We start from the raw sequence: 15,462 nt of genomic DNA, 5'->3' as shown, positions 1-15,462 counted from the left end.
CTACCATTCTCTTAGTCTTCTTTCAATCATTGTCATAAGAGAAATTACTTTCCAAGGTAGAGACTCTCCTATGAATGATTCTCATAAATACGAACATATTTCTTTCTTGAGGCTACAGAAGGCTTAGCTACATGACCAAGTCAGATTAGGAAAGTAATAATATGAGAAAGTAGTACATTTGTTTCAGTGTAATATATGAAGATACTCGTTAACAACTACTGTTTCTTTCTTCTCTTCCAGTGCAGAAGATTAGATGTCGGCCACAGAGTCAAGTAAGGCTGAAATAGCATGCAGAGAGAGACATGAAGTCCTTTGGACAGTCTTTTTTTCCCCCCTTGCACACTTCAGGTGATATAAATCCTTCGTGAATCTAAAAACATCTAGGAAAGCATTGGAATGTTACTAAAGACCTGCACCAGAGGACAGAAGTGACACAGTATAATCCACAAACATTCCATGAAGTATCTGTTAATTCTATCCTAACCAAAACTGTTGCTAAAGATATGCCTTTCTTCTACCAGTAAAGTCTTCTATCATAAAAAGGTCTCCTTATGGCTTTGTCCAAAAGGAATGAAAAGGATTAATGGAAGATTAGATTCCAGCAAGTCAATCTTGCTTTCAATCTTTTGTTTTGTCATCACTAAAATTTAGGATAAAGTATTATTTCCAGCTTTCACTGGTTATATCAACCTGAACACATTTTTCTTTCGTGTGGAACAAATGCTTCCTTGTCATGACTGTTGAAATGCCTGAACTGATCTACCGTTGTAGATTAGCAATAGGTTTCAATGCTCTCAGTTGCAGAAACAGAATACCACTTCATGACATTGAGGTCCATGGCATGCAGCCATTGTAATGAATGGCACAATTCTAATGACAGATACATACCTACTAGAATCCAGCTCCTCGGTGTTCTCAGCTCTTTTTGTGTTATTCACACAAATCCCCCACAACTTTTTTTTGTAATTTGTTAAATTAGCACTACCTGCAGTCATTGACTTCACTCAGGTCTAGGTTCATTACTGCAGTCATTATTATACGTCACTGTAACAATATCACTACAGCAATTGAGATTAAAGTGAAACAGAAACCTTTACCTCTAGATGATCAGTCCAAATTTGGTTCATGATGGTGGCAACAAGAAGATGCTACCATTATATGTCTTTCTAGAATGTGGTTATCTCAGTCTTCACAAATAAAAAATGACAGGGGTTTTTGGCAAATTTCAGAGAGGTCAAGAGCTAAACTCCACAATGTTTGTGATCTAGCAAAATCAAGTTTCAAAAACTGTAGCACAATAATAGACACAGGCAAACATTACTGGTTTTCACTATTTGCCACTTGCTAAAGAAACTTTGCTATGGATATCTGCCTGTTATTTCCAGTGTGAAAGAAATACATTCATTTAAAAAACAAAGACAAACCAACACATGCTTATCCCTCAAATAAAGAAACAAAAACCCCCTTGTCAGTAGTAATCCATTACTGGCTGCAGCAAAACCACAGAAATATTTAAGTTGCAAGCACACAAATATAGCAGGGCTGGACAGGAAAGCCAGTTTTTACTGGCAACATGACATGACTTGAAGACAAGTGACAAAATAAAGCTGCTATACATGTAAATCCCCAAAACTTAGAAAGGTGAATTTTTCAAAAGTAAAAGGAAGAATTATTTTTTTCATTTTCATTAGAAAGTGACAGAAATTAAGTATCCAGCTTTCTTTTCTGTCCTAGGCCACAGGAAAAGAAAAACAAACAAATTAACTGTTTTTATGAAAAAGAGTGTTTTTAAATAGAAACAGTACAAACCTGCCTCCTGATTTTAGGGAGGCAAACTATAATTACAGATTTAGAATTTGGCCTGGCAATTTATTTGCCTCATCAGTAACATAAGAACCACCTATGTCTTCAATAATCACTAACAACCATCATTTATGCTTCTTCTTTGAGAAAGGACACTTCAAACAGCAAATCATGTGTTACATAAGTTACAGTTACTTTTTGAATATTAGGCCAGTGTCAATCACAAACACCGAAACAAAATTACTTTCCTTGCAGTCAACAGTTCCAGCATTTTTTCTAAAAGCATATGAGATTTCTCCACAGAGTTCCATATTACTTCTTTGGAAAGCATTTCCAAAGCAGTTAAATCTGACAAAACTGTACAGCAACATTGCTACAAAAGTGATTGTACTTAAGAGTCCACCATTTCCTAAAATAAAGCATAATAAAGCAAAAGAGATATAAATTTTGTATTTGCATCTGGACAGATCCACATGCCATGCTGAACCTCAATGACTTAACAATTCTTATTTCCAAAAAAGGTCACCCTACAGTCACTTCAGCACTTCGTGTTCCTAAAAAATAAATTAAAAAAAAACAAGCACCCTTCACATGCAAAGAGAGGAAGATTTTCCATATCTCTGGGATTAACCTATAAGAATTTCACATTTGGTATAAGCAAGAATTTTAGATATAGTTACTGAAGTTAAAGAAACCATAACTTTCTTATACACTGCACTACTACAAAACTCGTGCTATCACCACCTGTATCTGATGAATTACTACAAAAAACCACATACAAGTTTGCAGTCTTACGCAAGACCAGAGAGTAATGAGCATGAATACTTAAAGTATCAGATCTCATGCCTTAGGTTCAAATTCTTATACAACTCACAGAAGCATACTGTTCTCGCTGCATCATTCAAATGTGGCAAAACTGAGGAGGGATTACTTAAATTTCCAAAAGTTCTCAGCCAGTGGGGGCTAGTTCTCAGCTTGCGGGGTTTCTATTGAAATTGTAACAATTACTACACTTAATCGTTTCAACATAGATTTAGAATTTTATTAGTCTTGGCCATGGTCAAGATGATGGTTTTCTTACAAAATCCTACCCCACTTCTCTGGCAGAGGGAAGGAAGGGAAGGAAGGGAAGGAAGGGAAGGAAGGGAAGGAAGGGAAGGAAGGGAAGGAAGGGAAGGAAGGGAAGGAAGGGAAGGAAGGGAAGGAAGGGAAGGAAGGGAAGGAAGGGAAGGAAGGGAAGGAAGGGAAGGAAGGGAAGGAAGGGAAGGAAGGGAAGGAAGGGAAGGAAGGGAAGGAAGGGAAGGAAGGGAAAAAGAAAAAGGGAGAGACAGACGACCCATCTACCTTAGCCTATCACAAAGTATTTCCAGCCTACATTCTTCCTGTATTGATTCCTTAAAGATAAATGTTTGCACCCTATTGGGCCTGGTATCTAAAATAATCTCATTTATTACTTGGTAGGAGTATAGACACATATCATATTTCAAACATCATCTGTTGCAGGGTTGTGAGTTTAAGGAAGTAGAGAGGAAAAAAGAAAGAAGATATGGAAGATATTAGGAAAGGAGATCACGACATCCTGCTGCAGTCTGAGGGAAAAAACATCTCCCAGACCTGTAAATCTTACTACAACACAGAAAAATCAAAACAACCGTGTCTTGCCTTCAAGATGTTTTACAAGTGCTTTCCAAATTTTTCTTCAGCTCCGTCAGTTCTGACAATAACTTACACGACTGGCGGGGGCAGGGAGGAAAGGTAGCGTTTGCCTCCCGAAGGAACGCCTCCACTCCCCGTTTTTTCCCGCCCTCGGGCACAGGAACACAGCTCCCGCTGGAGTCCAGCAGGCTTTTTACGCACCTAACAGAGGCCACAACTGAGGAGGGCTATAGGGCTACTTTTAAAGAGAAAGGGCGAGGCTCCCTGCCTCTTCCCACGGGCGCTGAGCCGCGAGCGAGGCAACCTCACAGATCTGAAACAACCGCTTCGGGAGCGCAGCCCTAGGCCGGCCCCCCCCCCCCGTCAGCGCTGGAGAGCGCCGACCCCCCCCCGCTCCTCAGCGACTCCGGCTCCCCGGGCTGGGGACGCCCCCGCGTCGGGACGTGACACCACAACCCCCTGAGTAGCTCCAGTATCGCTGTCCTGCCCCCCCGCCGTGCCCCAGAGGAGAAAAAGCTCCCCCCGTACTCACAGCTCCCTGCCAGCCCTATGTCTTCTCTCAGCGTTCTGTTAGCAACTACTGCTGTTGCTACCCAAACGCTTCCACTTCCGGGGACTGCGGGACCCCGCTGCCCGCTGGGAGTGGTAGTCCGGGAAGGGCCGAGCGCCGCTTCCGCCTCACGCGAGCGACTACGGCTCAATTTTCGCCACCTGCTTCCCGCGCCCGTGCCGCGGGGCGTGCCGGGAGTTGTAGTCGCCCTCAAAGCTGCCTGTCGGGCTGGTGGCGGCGGGAGAAGCTCAGCGCAGCTGGGGGAGGACCGCTCTCGTTTCGGGTGGGCGGCTGGCTGGCTGGCCGAGGCGGCGGCGGCAGCAGCAGCAGCAGCATGAAGAGGAGAGCGGGGGAGCGGGAGAAAGAATTGAAGGTACCTTCTCTTTGCTTCCTGCTCCGCTTCAGCCCTGAGGAGCGTGCCCGTGGCGAGCCCTCTTCCCTGCGGCTGCTGCGCGGCTCGTGGGGCTGCAAGGGGCAGAGCGAGCCCGCCCACGCCCCGGCAGCTCTAGTGCTGGAGCGGGAGCCCCGTGCGAGCGGGCTCCGAGGCCGCCGGGAAGTTTATTGTGAAAGGGAAGTAGCCCAAGCACCGAGCTACCTGTCGGGGTTACACAGCCGGGGGGGGGGGGGGGGAGGTGCTGGCGGCGGCTGCCGTCCTGCGCTGCCTGAAGAGCCGCCGCCGCTGCGCGCGCTGGCAACGGCCGCCTCCTCCCCGCCTCTCCGCAGCGGCGCGGAGAGGCCGGCGGCGCCGCCTGCCCGGGCCGGAGCCCTGGCAGCCGGGGCCCTGGCAGGACACGGCCCAGGCTCACGGCCCTTCCCTCGCGGCTTTCCTTTCCAGTCGCTTCGGTTAAGCGCGCCCTGTGCGTGTGAAGTAATCCCCGGTGCCTCGGGGGGATGGGGCCCGGAGGAGGGGCTGCCCGACCGGTGCGGGAGGGCTGTGGGAGTTGCGGCGCGGCGGAGGGCTGTCCGCCTGCTCGGGGCCGGGCTGGCTTGGCCGTGGGGCTCTGATTAAGTGGGAAGTCTCGGGCTGCCCTCTCCCTTGAAAGAGGGGATCCTCGTCCAGCTTTAACGGTAGCTAGTAATAAAGATTTCTACCGTCTGGGCGAGGTATTTCGATTTAAAAAGGAGTTCTGTGGCCTTACCTGGGAAGAACTGTGCAAGGAAAGATAGGTTTGGTTTTGTCAAAGCATTCCCAGTGAGGTGATGCGTTATGTAGCTGCGCTTTTATTTTCAGATTTAAAAGGACTCTTACGCTACGCCGCTCTGCACCAAGCTTAACCTAAGTAAACGTTTTTAAGTTTCTTATAGCACCCTGGCTTTACAATGTTTTTCATCGATAACGTTTTTAGCTGTGATGCTGTTACGTGCTTACATCGGAGAGAAGATGCAATTACACTGTGTAAGCAAACAGCATTGCTGAATGTTTTGCTGTTTCGGGTGCCTTTGAAGGGCTTGTTTCTACCACGTTGTACAATAGTTGGCTGCAACTCTTGATGGTTGTCGTACCGCTGCTGATTTTGTTTACGAAATAGTAGTACAGAGAAGCAGGAAGTTACTTGTTTGAAAGCATAATGCTGGTTAATGAAAGGAAGGCTAATTCCATTATAAATTTAGAAAAAGCTTCCTAAGATGGTAGTCTGCTTCACCTGTCTCTGCGTACAGAACATACTGGTTTTGATATTGCCATTAATTTAACATTAAAGGTTATTTCACTACGGGGGCAGCGAAAAGGTCTGACCTAAGTTTGCACCTAAATATTCTAGTAGAAAAATAACTTTAAAGCCTGTTCACAGTAGTAAGATGCTTAACAACTCTTTAAGGACAACCTAGTGATTTTGTAATTAGTCCTTCTGCTGTCCCTCATCACTGAAGGACAGGAACTTCAGAGTGTTTTGTGTTCTGCTCTTTCCATATACGTGAAAACACGTGCTGATGTAAGCTGCTCCATCCAATCCAATGTAAGTACGTTGCAGAAAAAACCCCAACCCATACCTTTTTTTAGCCTGCACATTTATGCTATCCATCCAAGGGCTTTTGTCTTTGCAATATATCTGACACATATTTGGGAATCATTTGCATTAGGAGAATAATTGCCATTGATGAGATAATAATTCAAGGATATGTGTGAGGGAGTAAGAGGATGGAACTGTGAACTACACTGGCAAAGGCTGTAGGAGAAGGTGGCACCTGAAGAGGCATCAGAAGAGCAATGTGTAAGAAAAACTCAAGGAAGCTAGAGTGAAAGAGTACTGCCTTAGATACATCTAGATGTTGTAGGTGCACAGAGAAGGTTGAAAATTAAGGAGATCCTTATAGAGAATTTAAAGGTGTGAATACATATAGGATGGCTTAGGGGCTTGTTTTAAGTTGGGTACTGCTTGAGACAGACTTTGAGTGTATTGAAAGTGAAACAAAAGGAGCGTGTAGAATGTCTTAGAATAAAAGATGCCAAAGGAGAAGGCAGCAATGGGAAAAGGAGGGGTTATACAATAAGAAATGTATGCTTTCTTTTCATGGGAGCATCCTCATACTTGTATTATTTTATACAACTTAATTAGAAGTGTAATCTTTGGGCTCCTGGCACTATGCTAATTCACCCTTCAGTCCCTAGGTTTAACTGTTGTTTGCTTATGTTGCTCACCTAAGAAATACTGAAGGCAAAAGAAGTGTGTATTTATTGTAGTAGTTCTGCCAAGGCTTCCGTTTAGGTCCTGATCAAAATTATTCTATAGCAAACCAAATATTAGTGAGGTTAACCTGACCTCTTCTGGAGAGTAAGATTTATGAGGCCTACTAATGAGAGGGAAGTGGTTGGACAGAGAAGCTGGTTTGGATTATGTATCTCCTGGCAGTGTCTCTGTCCTGGAGAATTAAGTCCTGAATAAAAGTTCTTGTTTTGCTATAATCATATACACTTAAATGCTATCTGTCAGAAACCCGGTGAACGGCTTTTGCTTTGTAATTATGCAGTGTGTTTCTTACATGTGATAAGCTGTTCTCTCTCTCAAATTTTCATGTATATAGCAAGCTTTGATTTATGCTGTTATAGAAGAACATTTCTGTTCCAAGTACATGTGGTAGAAATTCTTTAGAGTGCAATGCTGTCATATAGCGACTTCCACTTTGCAGATCACTCAATTGGATTGAGTAAGATTGAGTGTGTAGCACAAATGAAATTGTTTATACTAGTATTTGGTGTTCTAAACCCAAGAGGAGGAAGACACAAATCCATTCTTAGGAAGAGGGTCTGAAAAAAAACTGGGAGACAATAGCCAGAAGTTAATTACTCAGGTGTCTCAAACACCATGTTGGGGATGCAAGTGTCCTCTGGAATATTTCTCTGAGTCTTAAATGGACAGCAAACCATGATTATTCTGAAGTTTCTAAAGACATCTTTAGAGATGTTGTATGCCATCAGCTTCTCTGGTCTTCCCTATAGCAAATATTACTTCTGTGCATAAAACCAGAGCTGTTAGAGTAGATGTTGCTCATTAGCTAGAAAGGCATTTTAATGCAACAGTCCATTGGGAGTGTGTTTGATTTGTTTGTTTAAACTTAGAATTCAGTTTTAATTAGTACAGTTTAGAGTTATTTTACTTCTTTTTTCTTTACACTGTTTGTCAGAGTTTTGGTCAGCTTGCAGTAAACTTTTTTTTGCTGGGTGAAGAAAAGGTACCACATGAGGTAAAACGAAACATAAACCTCTTATTTAGTAGTCTACTTAGACTATTTTCTCCTTTAAAACTTGGGAAGAAAGCTGTTTTGCTTTTAGAATGTTTATTATCTTGATTAATATTAACAGGTTAGTTTAAAAAAGTTAATCTTTAATGTAAGACTGTTCTCAAAACTTACTTAGTCAAAGCTGTTGGTTTTTTTTAAGTAAGTTTCAGTGTGACAGATGTTAAGTTCTAGTAACTATCTTTATATGCTTCCTCTTGCCACTCTGCATATTAGGACCCTGCGTCACTACTGTGTGAAAGATAAGATGCTCAGCTAGTCTGAGTATTATTTTCTCTAACTTTCAAAGGATTGCATTGATGAGTCTTTGGAATAGACCACTAAGCCCAGTTCATAATTACCTTATGTAGCTGTTTATGCTAATTCACATTACTGTGAAGCCAGAACTGACTACAGAGAATATATTCCACAGACATTACTGTTACGTTTGTACAGCTCCCAGCACAGCTGGGACCCCAATCCAATAAAGTTATTGCTATACAAATAATAAATGCATCAATATACACATGTCTGAATATTCACAAGGGCTTTAACAAAGGTATTCATGTCTCACAAATGTGAAATTTCACATGTTAGACAAAGTGGCAAGGAAATATAAAGCTTTAAATAACACAAAGCTTTGCATGTATTTTATTTACAAGGAGGAAGAGGGAATATACAGTGTTTTGGCTGAGATTTCAATGAAAGTCTTATTTCCTGCATCATCCTCATTTTTGCAGGCTGGAAAATAATACATGTTTACAAGATAATACAGGTTGCTTCTACATATTAATACTCAGGGAAAAATAGGCAAGTATCCTCAGAGCAGTTAAGAGCAGGGGAATGATTTTAGGATTAATGCTGAAAAATGTCTCCCATACCATGCAATGAAGTATATAAACTTTAACATTGTCTTATCATACTTTGTTCAAATATCACATTAATTAATTTCTTGTTTCCTGTTATTCTTCTGCCTCTTAAGATATAAAAACATACAAAATTTTCTAATTGACAGATTAAATAGATTATTTTAGAAGTTGTATTTAGGAAAATTAAAGTAATGAAACGGCTTAGATGCAGTTAAATAAGCTTCTTGTCATGTCATATTTCTGCTTAGGTAGATGGTGTGCAGGTTTTAGCAGAATCAGCAGCCAATATGCCAGTAGCAATTTTTGTGGTAATCACATTATTGGCCCTTCCCATTATTAATGAGACAATAATTAAGAAATAGTGTTGATAGTCACATAACACATGATTTGTATATTGGAAATGGTCAGGTAGAAGCCTTGCATATGCAGAATAAAATACAAGAAAGAATGAGTGGCAAATGTTCCTTGCTTTTAAATTCATCACATTCCTGCTGCTTAAATTGCCTCAGCTGCTAATGCTGGAACCATTACAGTAATGGACTCAGCAAATGAAGGAGAACCAAGACATACACACTTTATTACTGGAGGGGTAATTTTCTCTTCATCTGTAATAGCAGCAGTGCCTGGTATTGATCAGACCATCAAGATACTAATCCTCTGTAAAATTACTTGTTATAACTGAAAATGTGTTAATCCAAATCAGTCTGTGTCCTGACTTTCTACTTACCATTGAATACAAACTATTAGATGGTTTATTTTTTGTGATTTAAAGCCTTTATATTGATAATAGCAGGAGCTTCCTTTGCAAGAGTGCATGCTTAATCTTAGCTATGGCCCAGGGTTGTCTTTCTGTTTTAACTAGAACATCACCCACTTAATTAAGAAGTGCACGTCTATCTTGCTGCTCTGAATTATATTGCTACTTTAGGCTCTGCAGATTTATTAAACGTGTTTTACATTCAGCCTCTTGTTTTTGCTGTAAATAAGAACAGATCTATGTTTCACGTGTTAGAATCTTCTAAGGTCTTGGAGCTAGGGATGTGAGGAGCATGGATACTGAAAACACTAATTTATGTTTTGTTGATTGTGGCCTGTAAGACTATTGTATATGAGAGTAATGTACTGTCAAATGCCGGGGGTCTAAAGGTCTTCAGTTTACTTTGATCCTGGTGATCCACTACATCGGACAATGGTATGGGACCTGTGTATATGGACTTTCTGAATATGCACTCTTTGGGAAGGCTTCTCCTTTTTCTTTTTCTCCCCCCCTCCCCCCCCATCTATTTTGTCGTAGTCTTTTGTATGTTAAGATTGTAAGCTTGTGTCTGCTACTTGTATAGCCTCTAGCCAACTAAAATTTTGGCTCTGTTGCATGCCACAAGTTTAATAGCTGTTACGGGTACACAATACCTCGTAGGACATGGCTTCATGAAATGGTTCCATTAACCCTGACCTTTCGTTAGACTTATTAATATGGGCTTCTATCACATGACAGTCATTGCTATCTTGCCAGCTTATGGGGGGGCAAGAAATGTCCTAGAAGTGGGACAAGATGTGAAACTGGTTGCTTATTTTAAAGAATCTGGTAGTGTTCCATGCATTTTAGGAAATATTTGTTGTTGTAGGTGTCAATTAGATTTTTGCTCTGGCAAAATGAACAGCATGTTTGTTTACCTAATTACCCCTATGCTTTCTTTTTTTGTCATAATTTAATTGATTGAAGTTGATTCATTTAGAGAGACTTCACATTTCCTAAAAGGTATTGGAGCACCAATACCTTTACAGGGATTTTGATTCCTTGTCTGCTTCAGAACACTAGATATTTTTTCCCGCCCCTTCTAATAAAGAATATGAACAGAGCATATGTTGCTTAATTCCAATTTCCCTATTGAACAGCCTCTTTACTATAATTTTTAAGACAGCAGACTAGAAGTGTGTACAGCAAAGCATCTTGTGTGATGATGTGGTGATTTGGAGGAGTTCACTTATTCAGCTGAAACCTACACTGGCAAATGTAAGATGAACTTTAAACTTTTCTGTTGTCTTAGTAAACTTGTAACTAGACTGTTATTAAACATGAGGATGTTCTCAAACAGCAACACTGAGAAAAGAAAACAATCATTTACAAATCCAGTGTTACCCGTGCAGCGTCTAAAACCATGACGATAGTTGTTTACATTCTTTTTCAAATATTTTCTATGATTTGTGGGATTCAGGAAAATTAAATCTACCCCAAAAATGCAAGGGAAACTATGTTGTGGAAATCCTTCCTGTTTTCTGTAGAAAATAAAACTTCATGTGGATTGAATTTTTGGTTTTGAATGAACATCCCTCTGAAGAGAACTCTTTTGGAAGTTGTTAGCAGGTGATTCAATTGCAGAAAGCCAGACAGTCTCAGAGGTAGGTCAGCCACACCTTGTTGTCTTCTGATTCTGAACTTAGCTTATAAGCTTAGAAGTTTCAGATGGAAATTGGCATTTTTTAAATGAAGCTATAGTGACATGTCCCTGCTGGAGGTGGAGTACTGGGCCTCTTTCACTTTCATTTATAGATTTGGAAAACATTTAATGAATAATTATTATACTTTTCCCTTTTACAGCAGGTAGGATTCAGTTTCATCTGACCCAGGTTGGTGAAAACTGGACAGGCCAAATAGTCAATGCTTAAAGCTTGTTTCTGTTCCTAGTGCAATTGCTGATCAAACTTATGCAGCCTTCAGCTGAAGTGGGATTGGGCTCTCAAGCTTTTAATAATTCATCCATTTCTTAAATCATTTAATTAACCTTTAATGACCAAGACCATCCAAAATATCAAGTGATCTTCTTCCCTTCAGTTGAGACTAAAAAGCACTATAGCATGTTACTGTATTCTGATAGGTTCACTACTGAAATGCAAAACACAATTATGAATATTTATTGGCATATAAAGTATGGGACAGATTAAACATATCTTTGGAGCTTTATGGATAGAAAATGATACTGCTGTAATTTCAGAACACTTTCTTTTTTTTAGTTACTGGAGTCTTACTACAGAAGGAAACTCTGCTCTACCTTATTTAGCTTAAAAGTTGTTTTCCTTTGTACACACACTACGCCACTTTCTAAAAGAATTACATCTTTATCTCTTAGAACTTGTTCAGTTTCATTTTGCCCTTTTATCTGCTGCTCATCCCACCATTTTTATTTAAGACTGTAAAGTTAGTTTAGTGTAACTGCTGTTGTCACCTTTGCCCTCAGCTAATCAAATAGTTTACCTTGAGGGAAGCATTTATCTCCCACTTTCATTATTATTATTTTCGTAGCTGTAAAGATATATATTTTATGTCTCCAGAAGGCTGTAACAGTGAAACGAGGTATTGATCTGCTGTATTTGGCAATTTCTTTCCACCTTGCCATCGATATCATGTCAGCCTCTGTCTGTACTGTGGTTGACCTCACAAATAGCTCTTTATGTTCCCATTGGATTCAAATGATATACTATGCTCAAAACTAAATCAATGAATGATTATAAAGTTTTTAGTATTATTTCATAACCCCCAGGCGACTGGTTCTTCATGCAGTGAATACTTGAAAAGGTACTTGATTAAAATATGTTGCTGATCCTGTTCTAAGGTTTAAAATTGTATTGAAATCAATCAAACATCCCATAATATTAAATTCAGGGTCTGACTTACCTATTTCTGTACAGATACTAAAATTACTGAAACTTCTGTCTGTAATTCACCAGAGACACTCTAGTCTATAATGGCAAAAGATTTTACTTAAAGCAAAACCTCCCACTTCTGATGCATGCTGTGTCCTCTGTTTTGAGAGCAAAAATTTCACACACTGGATCTTGCCACTGAAAGATCATGAATGTTACGCTGTACATGCTTTTAGGTGAAAAAATGGAGGTAAAGATCAGATAAGGTTTTCATCTCCAACGAGTGAACAGTAAGTTTAAGCAACTTCGGGATTGGAAAACATTGCTCTTACTGCTATGTAGAATCATACACCTTACGTATACTTCTAACAGTTTAACTGATAAAATTCATGTTCAAATACCTATTTAATAGATTTTTCTTTTTAAAAAAACCCTCTGAATGGAAATAGGTAGGATTTTCACAAGCATTTAAAGGACTTTAGAAGCCCAATCCTATTGATACTGAATGTGCACTTGAGTTGGGCAGCAAGCTTTTAAAAATCTGACTCTTGTCTTAAGATCTCTTGAAATGTACACCTGTATTTGGAAAGGCCTGACTGAAGATTGCGTATGAAAGGATAGGTTTATGCAAATTAATTAAACAACAGCTTGTAGATCTGGAAACAATTTGTATTTGGCTGTATTCTCTTCTGATTTTCTTCTACATTTACTTTGAACATAAATGATGTCATTGCAGCAGGTAACGATGCTCTTGTGCTCAAAGGAAATACTTCACTGTCTGGTATCTAAATCATGTGATGGCAAACTACTGCAGATGGTAAAACATTGAACAGTGCACTGTGGTGCATATGTATGTACCTAATCGCAGAATGAAAACAACAAATCATTTAATCCAAAGAAAATATTTAGCAGAAAGTTATTTGGGGCCTTCATCATGAACAGTGCATGTAAACAAGAGTGAAATGACCATCTTTCTGGGTTGGAAAGCTTATTTAGAGTCGGAGTTCAGACAGAAATTTCTAATTAACTTTTTTCAAGAAAATGAGAATTTATCAAATGTAACACTTTTGCAAGACATCTACGCAGAAAAATTGTGGAAAGGTGTTCCAGTGAGAGAGATTTAGAGTATTTCAATTATGTATTCTGAGACCACGTAAGTGGCATACTTTAGTGTGCAATATAAAAACACTGTAAGTTATACCAAAGATCTCATCAGTTTGAAGCTGGTTTTGTAAGCTGGAATTTTTCTGAAACTTAGAAGAAAAATTTTTTATGTACTGCAGCTATGAGGAAATTAGAAAAATCCACTTCTGTCTTCTATCCAGATAGCAGCCAAAGGTAATTTTTACTAAATTTGTTATTTCAGATGTCATATTTGCTGAGTATAATGGAACTGACTTGATAGGAGGTAAGATCAAAAGGCAGTTCCATTCCCCGCTTTCTGGCCATTCCTTTGTCAATCCTTTAGAATAAGATGGGTTGAATCAGTTGTGTGGCTCCTTATGACTTTGGTAACAGGGAAGAGAAACTGTTTCAGTTTGTTTGGGTTTTTACTGTGATGACTAGTTCAGTAGGCAGTTATCTTTTATGGATGTTCAGTCCTCTGTTTTTTGCCTCTGGCATGCGAAATTGAGAAGGTGTTTCTTTTTGAACTTCATGAAGATGGTGGTAGTTGAACTTTTCAAGAGGAAAACTATGGGGACAAATGTTGGTTTGCATAGACTTCTCCCATTCCTTAAAACAGAAGCTGTTAAGTTTCTACATTGTCAAGCTTGGAAGACTTCTGGTATGTGCTGTCTTTCATTTCTTGAACTTCTGTCGCTGGTGTCTGAAAAATAGTCCTGTGATATAGTCATATGGACAGTATCAATCTTGGTTTAATTGAAAGTGTTTATGGAAAGCATTTATACATAGACAAAAATGAGATAAAAGCAGATTATGAGTACTGCTATTTTTTTTATTATTATTTTCTAGCCTTATATTTCACTATAAAAGACTTCAAAAGTCTTTTACTTGCATTAGTAAAAACTTGTGTTCCTGGGTGCCTTCCTCTTTAAGCAGTTATGCTTGAAAGTGTCATGGGGGATTTCTGTATATTTGGGAATAGAGCTATTTTGTATTGTGTATTGTATCTATCTATATGATATACTGTGCACTCCTTAGATAACAGTAAACAACAGGAAATGTAGGAGGAGATATAACACACAGTTTGGTTCTCTCTTCTTTTGTTTTGACTTTCCTCTGGCCAGTATTGCCTTCTCCCAATGTTTAAAAAAGAGAAATGTTATTTTTTTAAAAAAAAAAGTTGTTGGTCGTCTTGGTTTCTTTGCGTTGTTAGCATTCATATTTTCAAGTTAACATTCCATGAGCTTTTTTCCGGTATTGTTGCCAATAAGAGTTGTATGAAGTTTCCTGACTCTAGGAACTGATACTTTAGGAAACTTCCCATAATCACTTGACTGTTGCAAGTTGTGGTGCTTGGTAACAGTATATATCAGAGTTCTTAGTGGCATTGTAGCCTAAACTGTTATAATAAACTACATGTAGATATTGGTCAGCCTTCCTTGAACTGTTTTAAAAATGTCTGATGTTACTTAAATATTTTTAATATACAGTGTACTTACCTGTGGTTCCGTAGCGTATCTTCTCATCTCATATTATTTCATAAGTTTATCCTCACAAAACACCTCTGTAGTAGGGAGGTATTTTTATCCGTTCTACAAGTGGAAATTAAAGTGCAGAGAAACTTTACCTTTCTCATTATTACAAGTAAATTGATAGTGTATGATAGGCATCAGATCCACTGCTTACATTCCTTGTGACTAAGTGGGGTGTGTGCAGTAAGTCCGGTTCATTTGGACAGGGGTTGACTACCTGAAATGGCTAGTGCGTGTGCATGCGCACTTTGCAGCTCATGATGAAAGACTCAGGACGTGCAGTATGTGTGCAGTAGCATTATGCGCTCCAACAATGAAGAGTGAAGTCAGGACACTCAGAATTTAAGATCTGGAAATCTCAAACAAATACAGAAGTGATTCTGAATTGATTTGGACTTCTTTATAAGACAGAAAGAGGAAGCAACTGGGGAAAACGGATGTGTAACCAAGCAATTCCTCTAACAATTAAAGCATGCCTTTTTCTTTCTCCCACCCTCATAGAATGTAAAAGACATTGTTGAGCTTTCCCCAAATTTATAATTACTGCTACAGATAGGACCCTCTTGCCTAT

At 39.6% G+C, this 15,462-nt stretch overlaps 2 protein-coding genes across 7 annotated transcripts in view; one reads left to right on the top strand and one right to left on the bottom strand.

Moving 5' to 3' along the window:
- RPGRIP1L (RPGRIP1 like) overlaps positions 1-4,007 on the bottom strand; it is an 83,828-nt gene extending 79,821 nt beyond the window's left edge. The window contains exons 1-2 of the mRNA XM_049806740.1: positions 3,992-4,007; positions 2,678-3,660 (exon numbers count right to left, since the gene is read on the bottom strand). The gene's annotated coding sequence lies outside the window, so the exon portion shown is untranslated. The remainder of the gene's footprint in view (positions 1-2,677; positions 3,661-3,991) is intronic.
- A 148-nt stretch (positions 4,008-4,155) lies between these two features.
- The window catches only part of FTO (FTO alpha-ketoglutarate dependent dioxygenase), a 258,770-nt gene continuing 247,463 nt past the window's right edge, over positions 4,156-15,462 (top strand). For all 6 annotated transcript variants that reach the window (XM_049806750.1, XM_049806749.1, XM_049806746.1 and 3 more), the window contains exon 1: positions 4,156-4,382. In XM_049806750.1, the coding sequence (XP_049662707.1) occupies positions 4,344-4,382 (39 nt within the window). In that variant the 5' untranslated portion in view covers positions 4,156-4,343. The remainder of the gene's footprint in view (positions 4,383-15,462) is intronic.

This window comes from Accipiter gentilis, chromosome 7 (genome assembly GCF_929443795.1).
Source record: "Accipiter gentilis chromosome 7, bAccGen1.1, whole genome shotgun sequence".
NCBI classification, from domain to species: domain Eukaryota; kingdom Metazoa; phylum Chordata; class Aves; order Accipitriformes; family Accipitridae; genus Astur; species Astur gentilis.
Note: the sequence above shows the minus strand (reverse complement) of the source record. Positions and strands in the feature narration are given on the sequence as shown.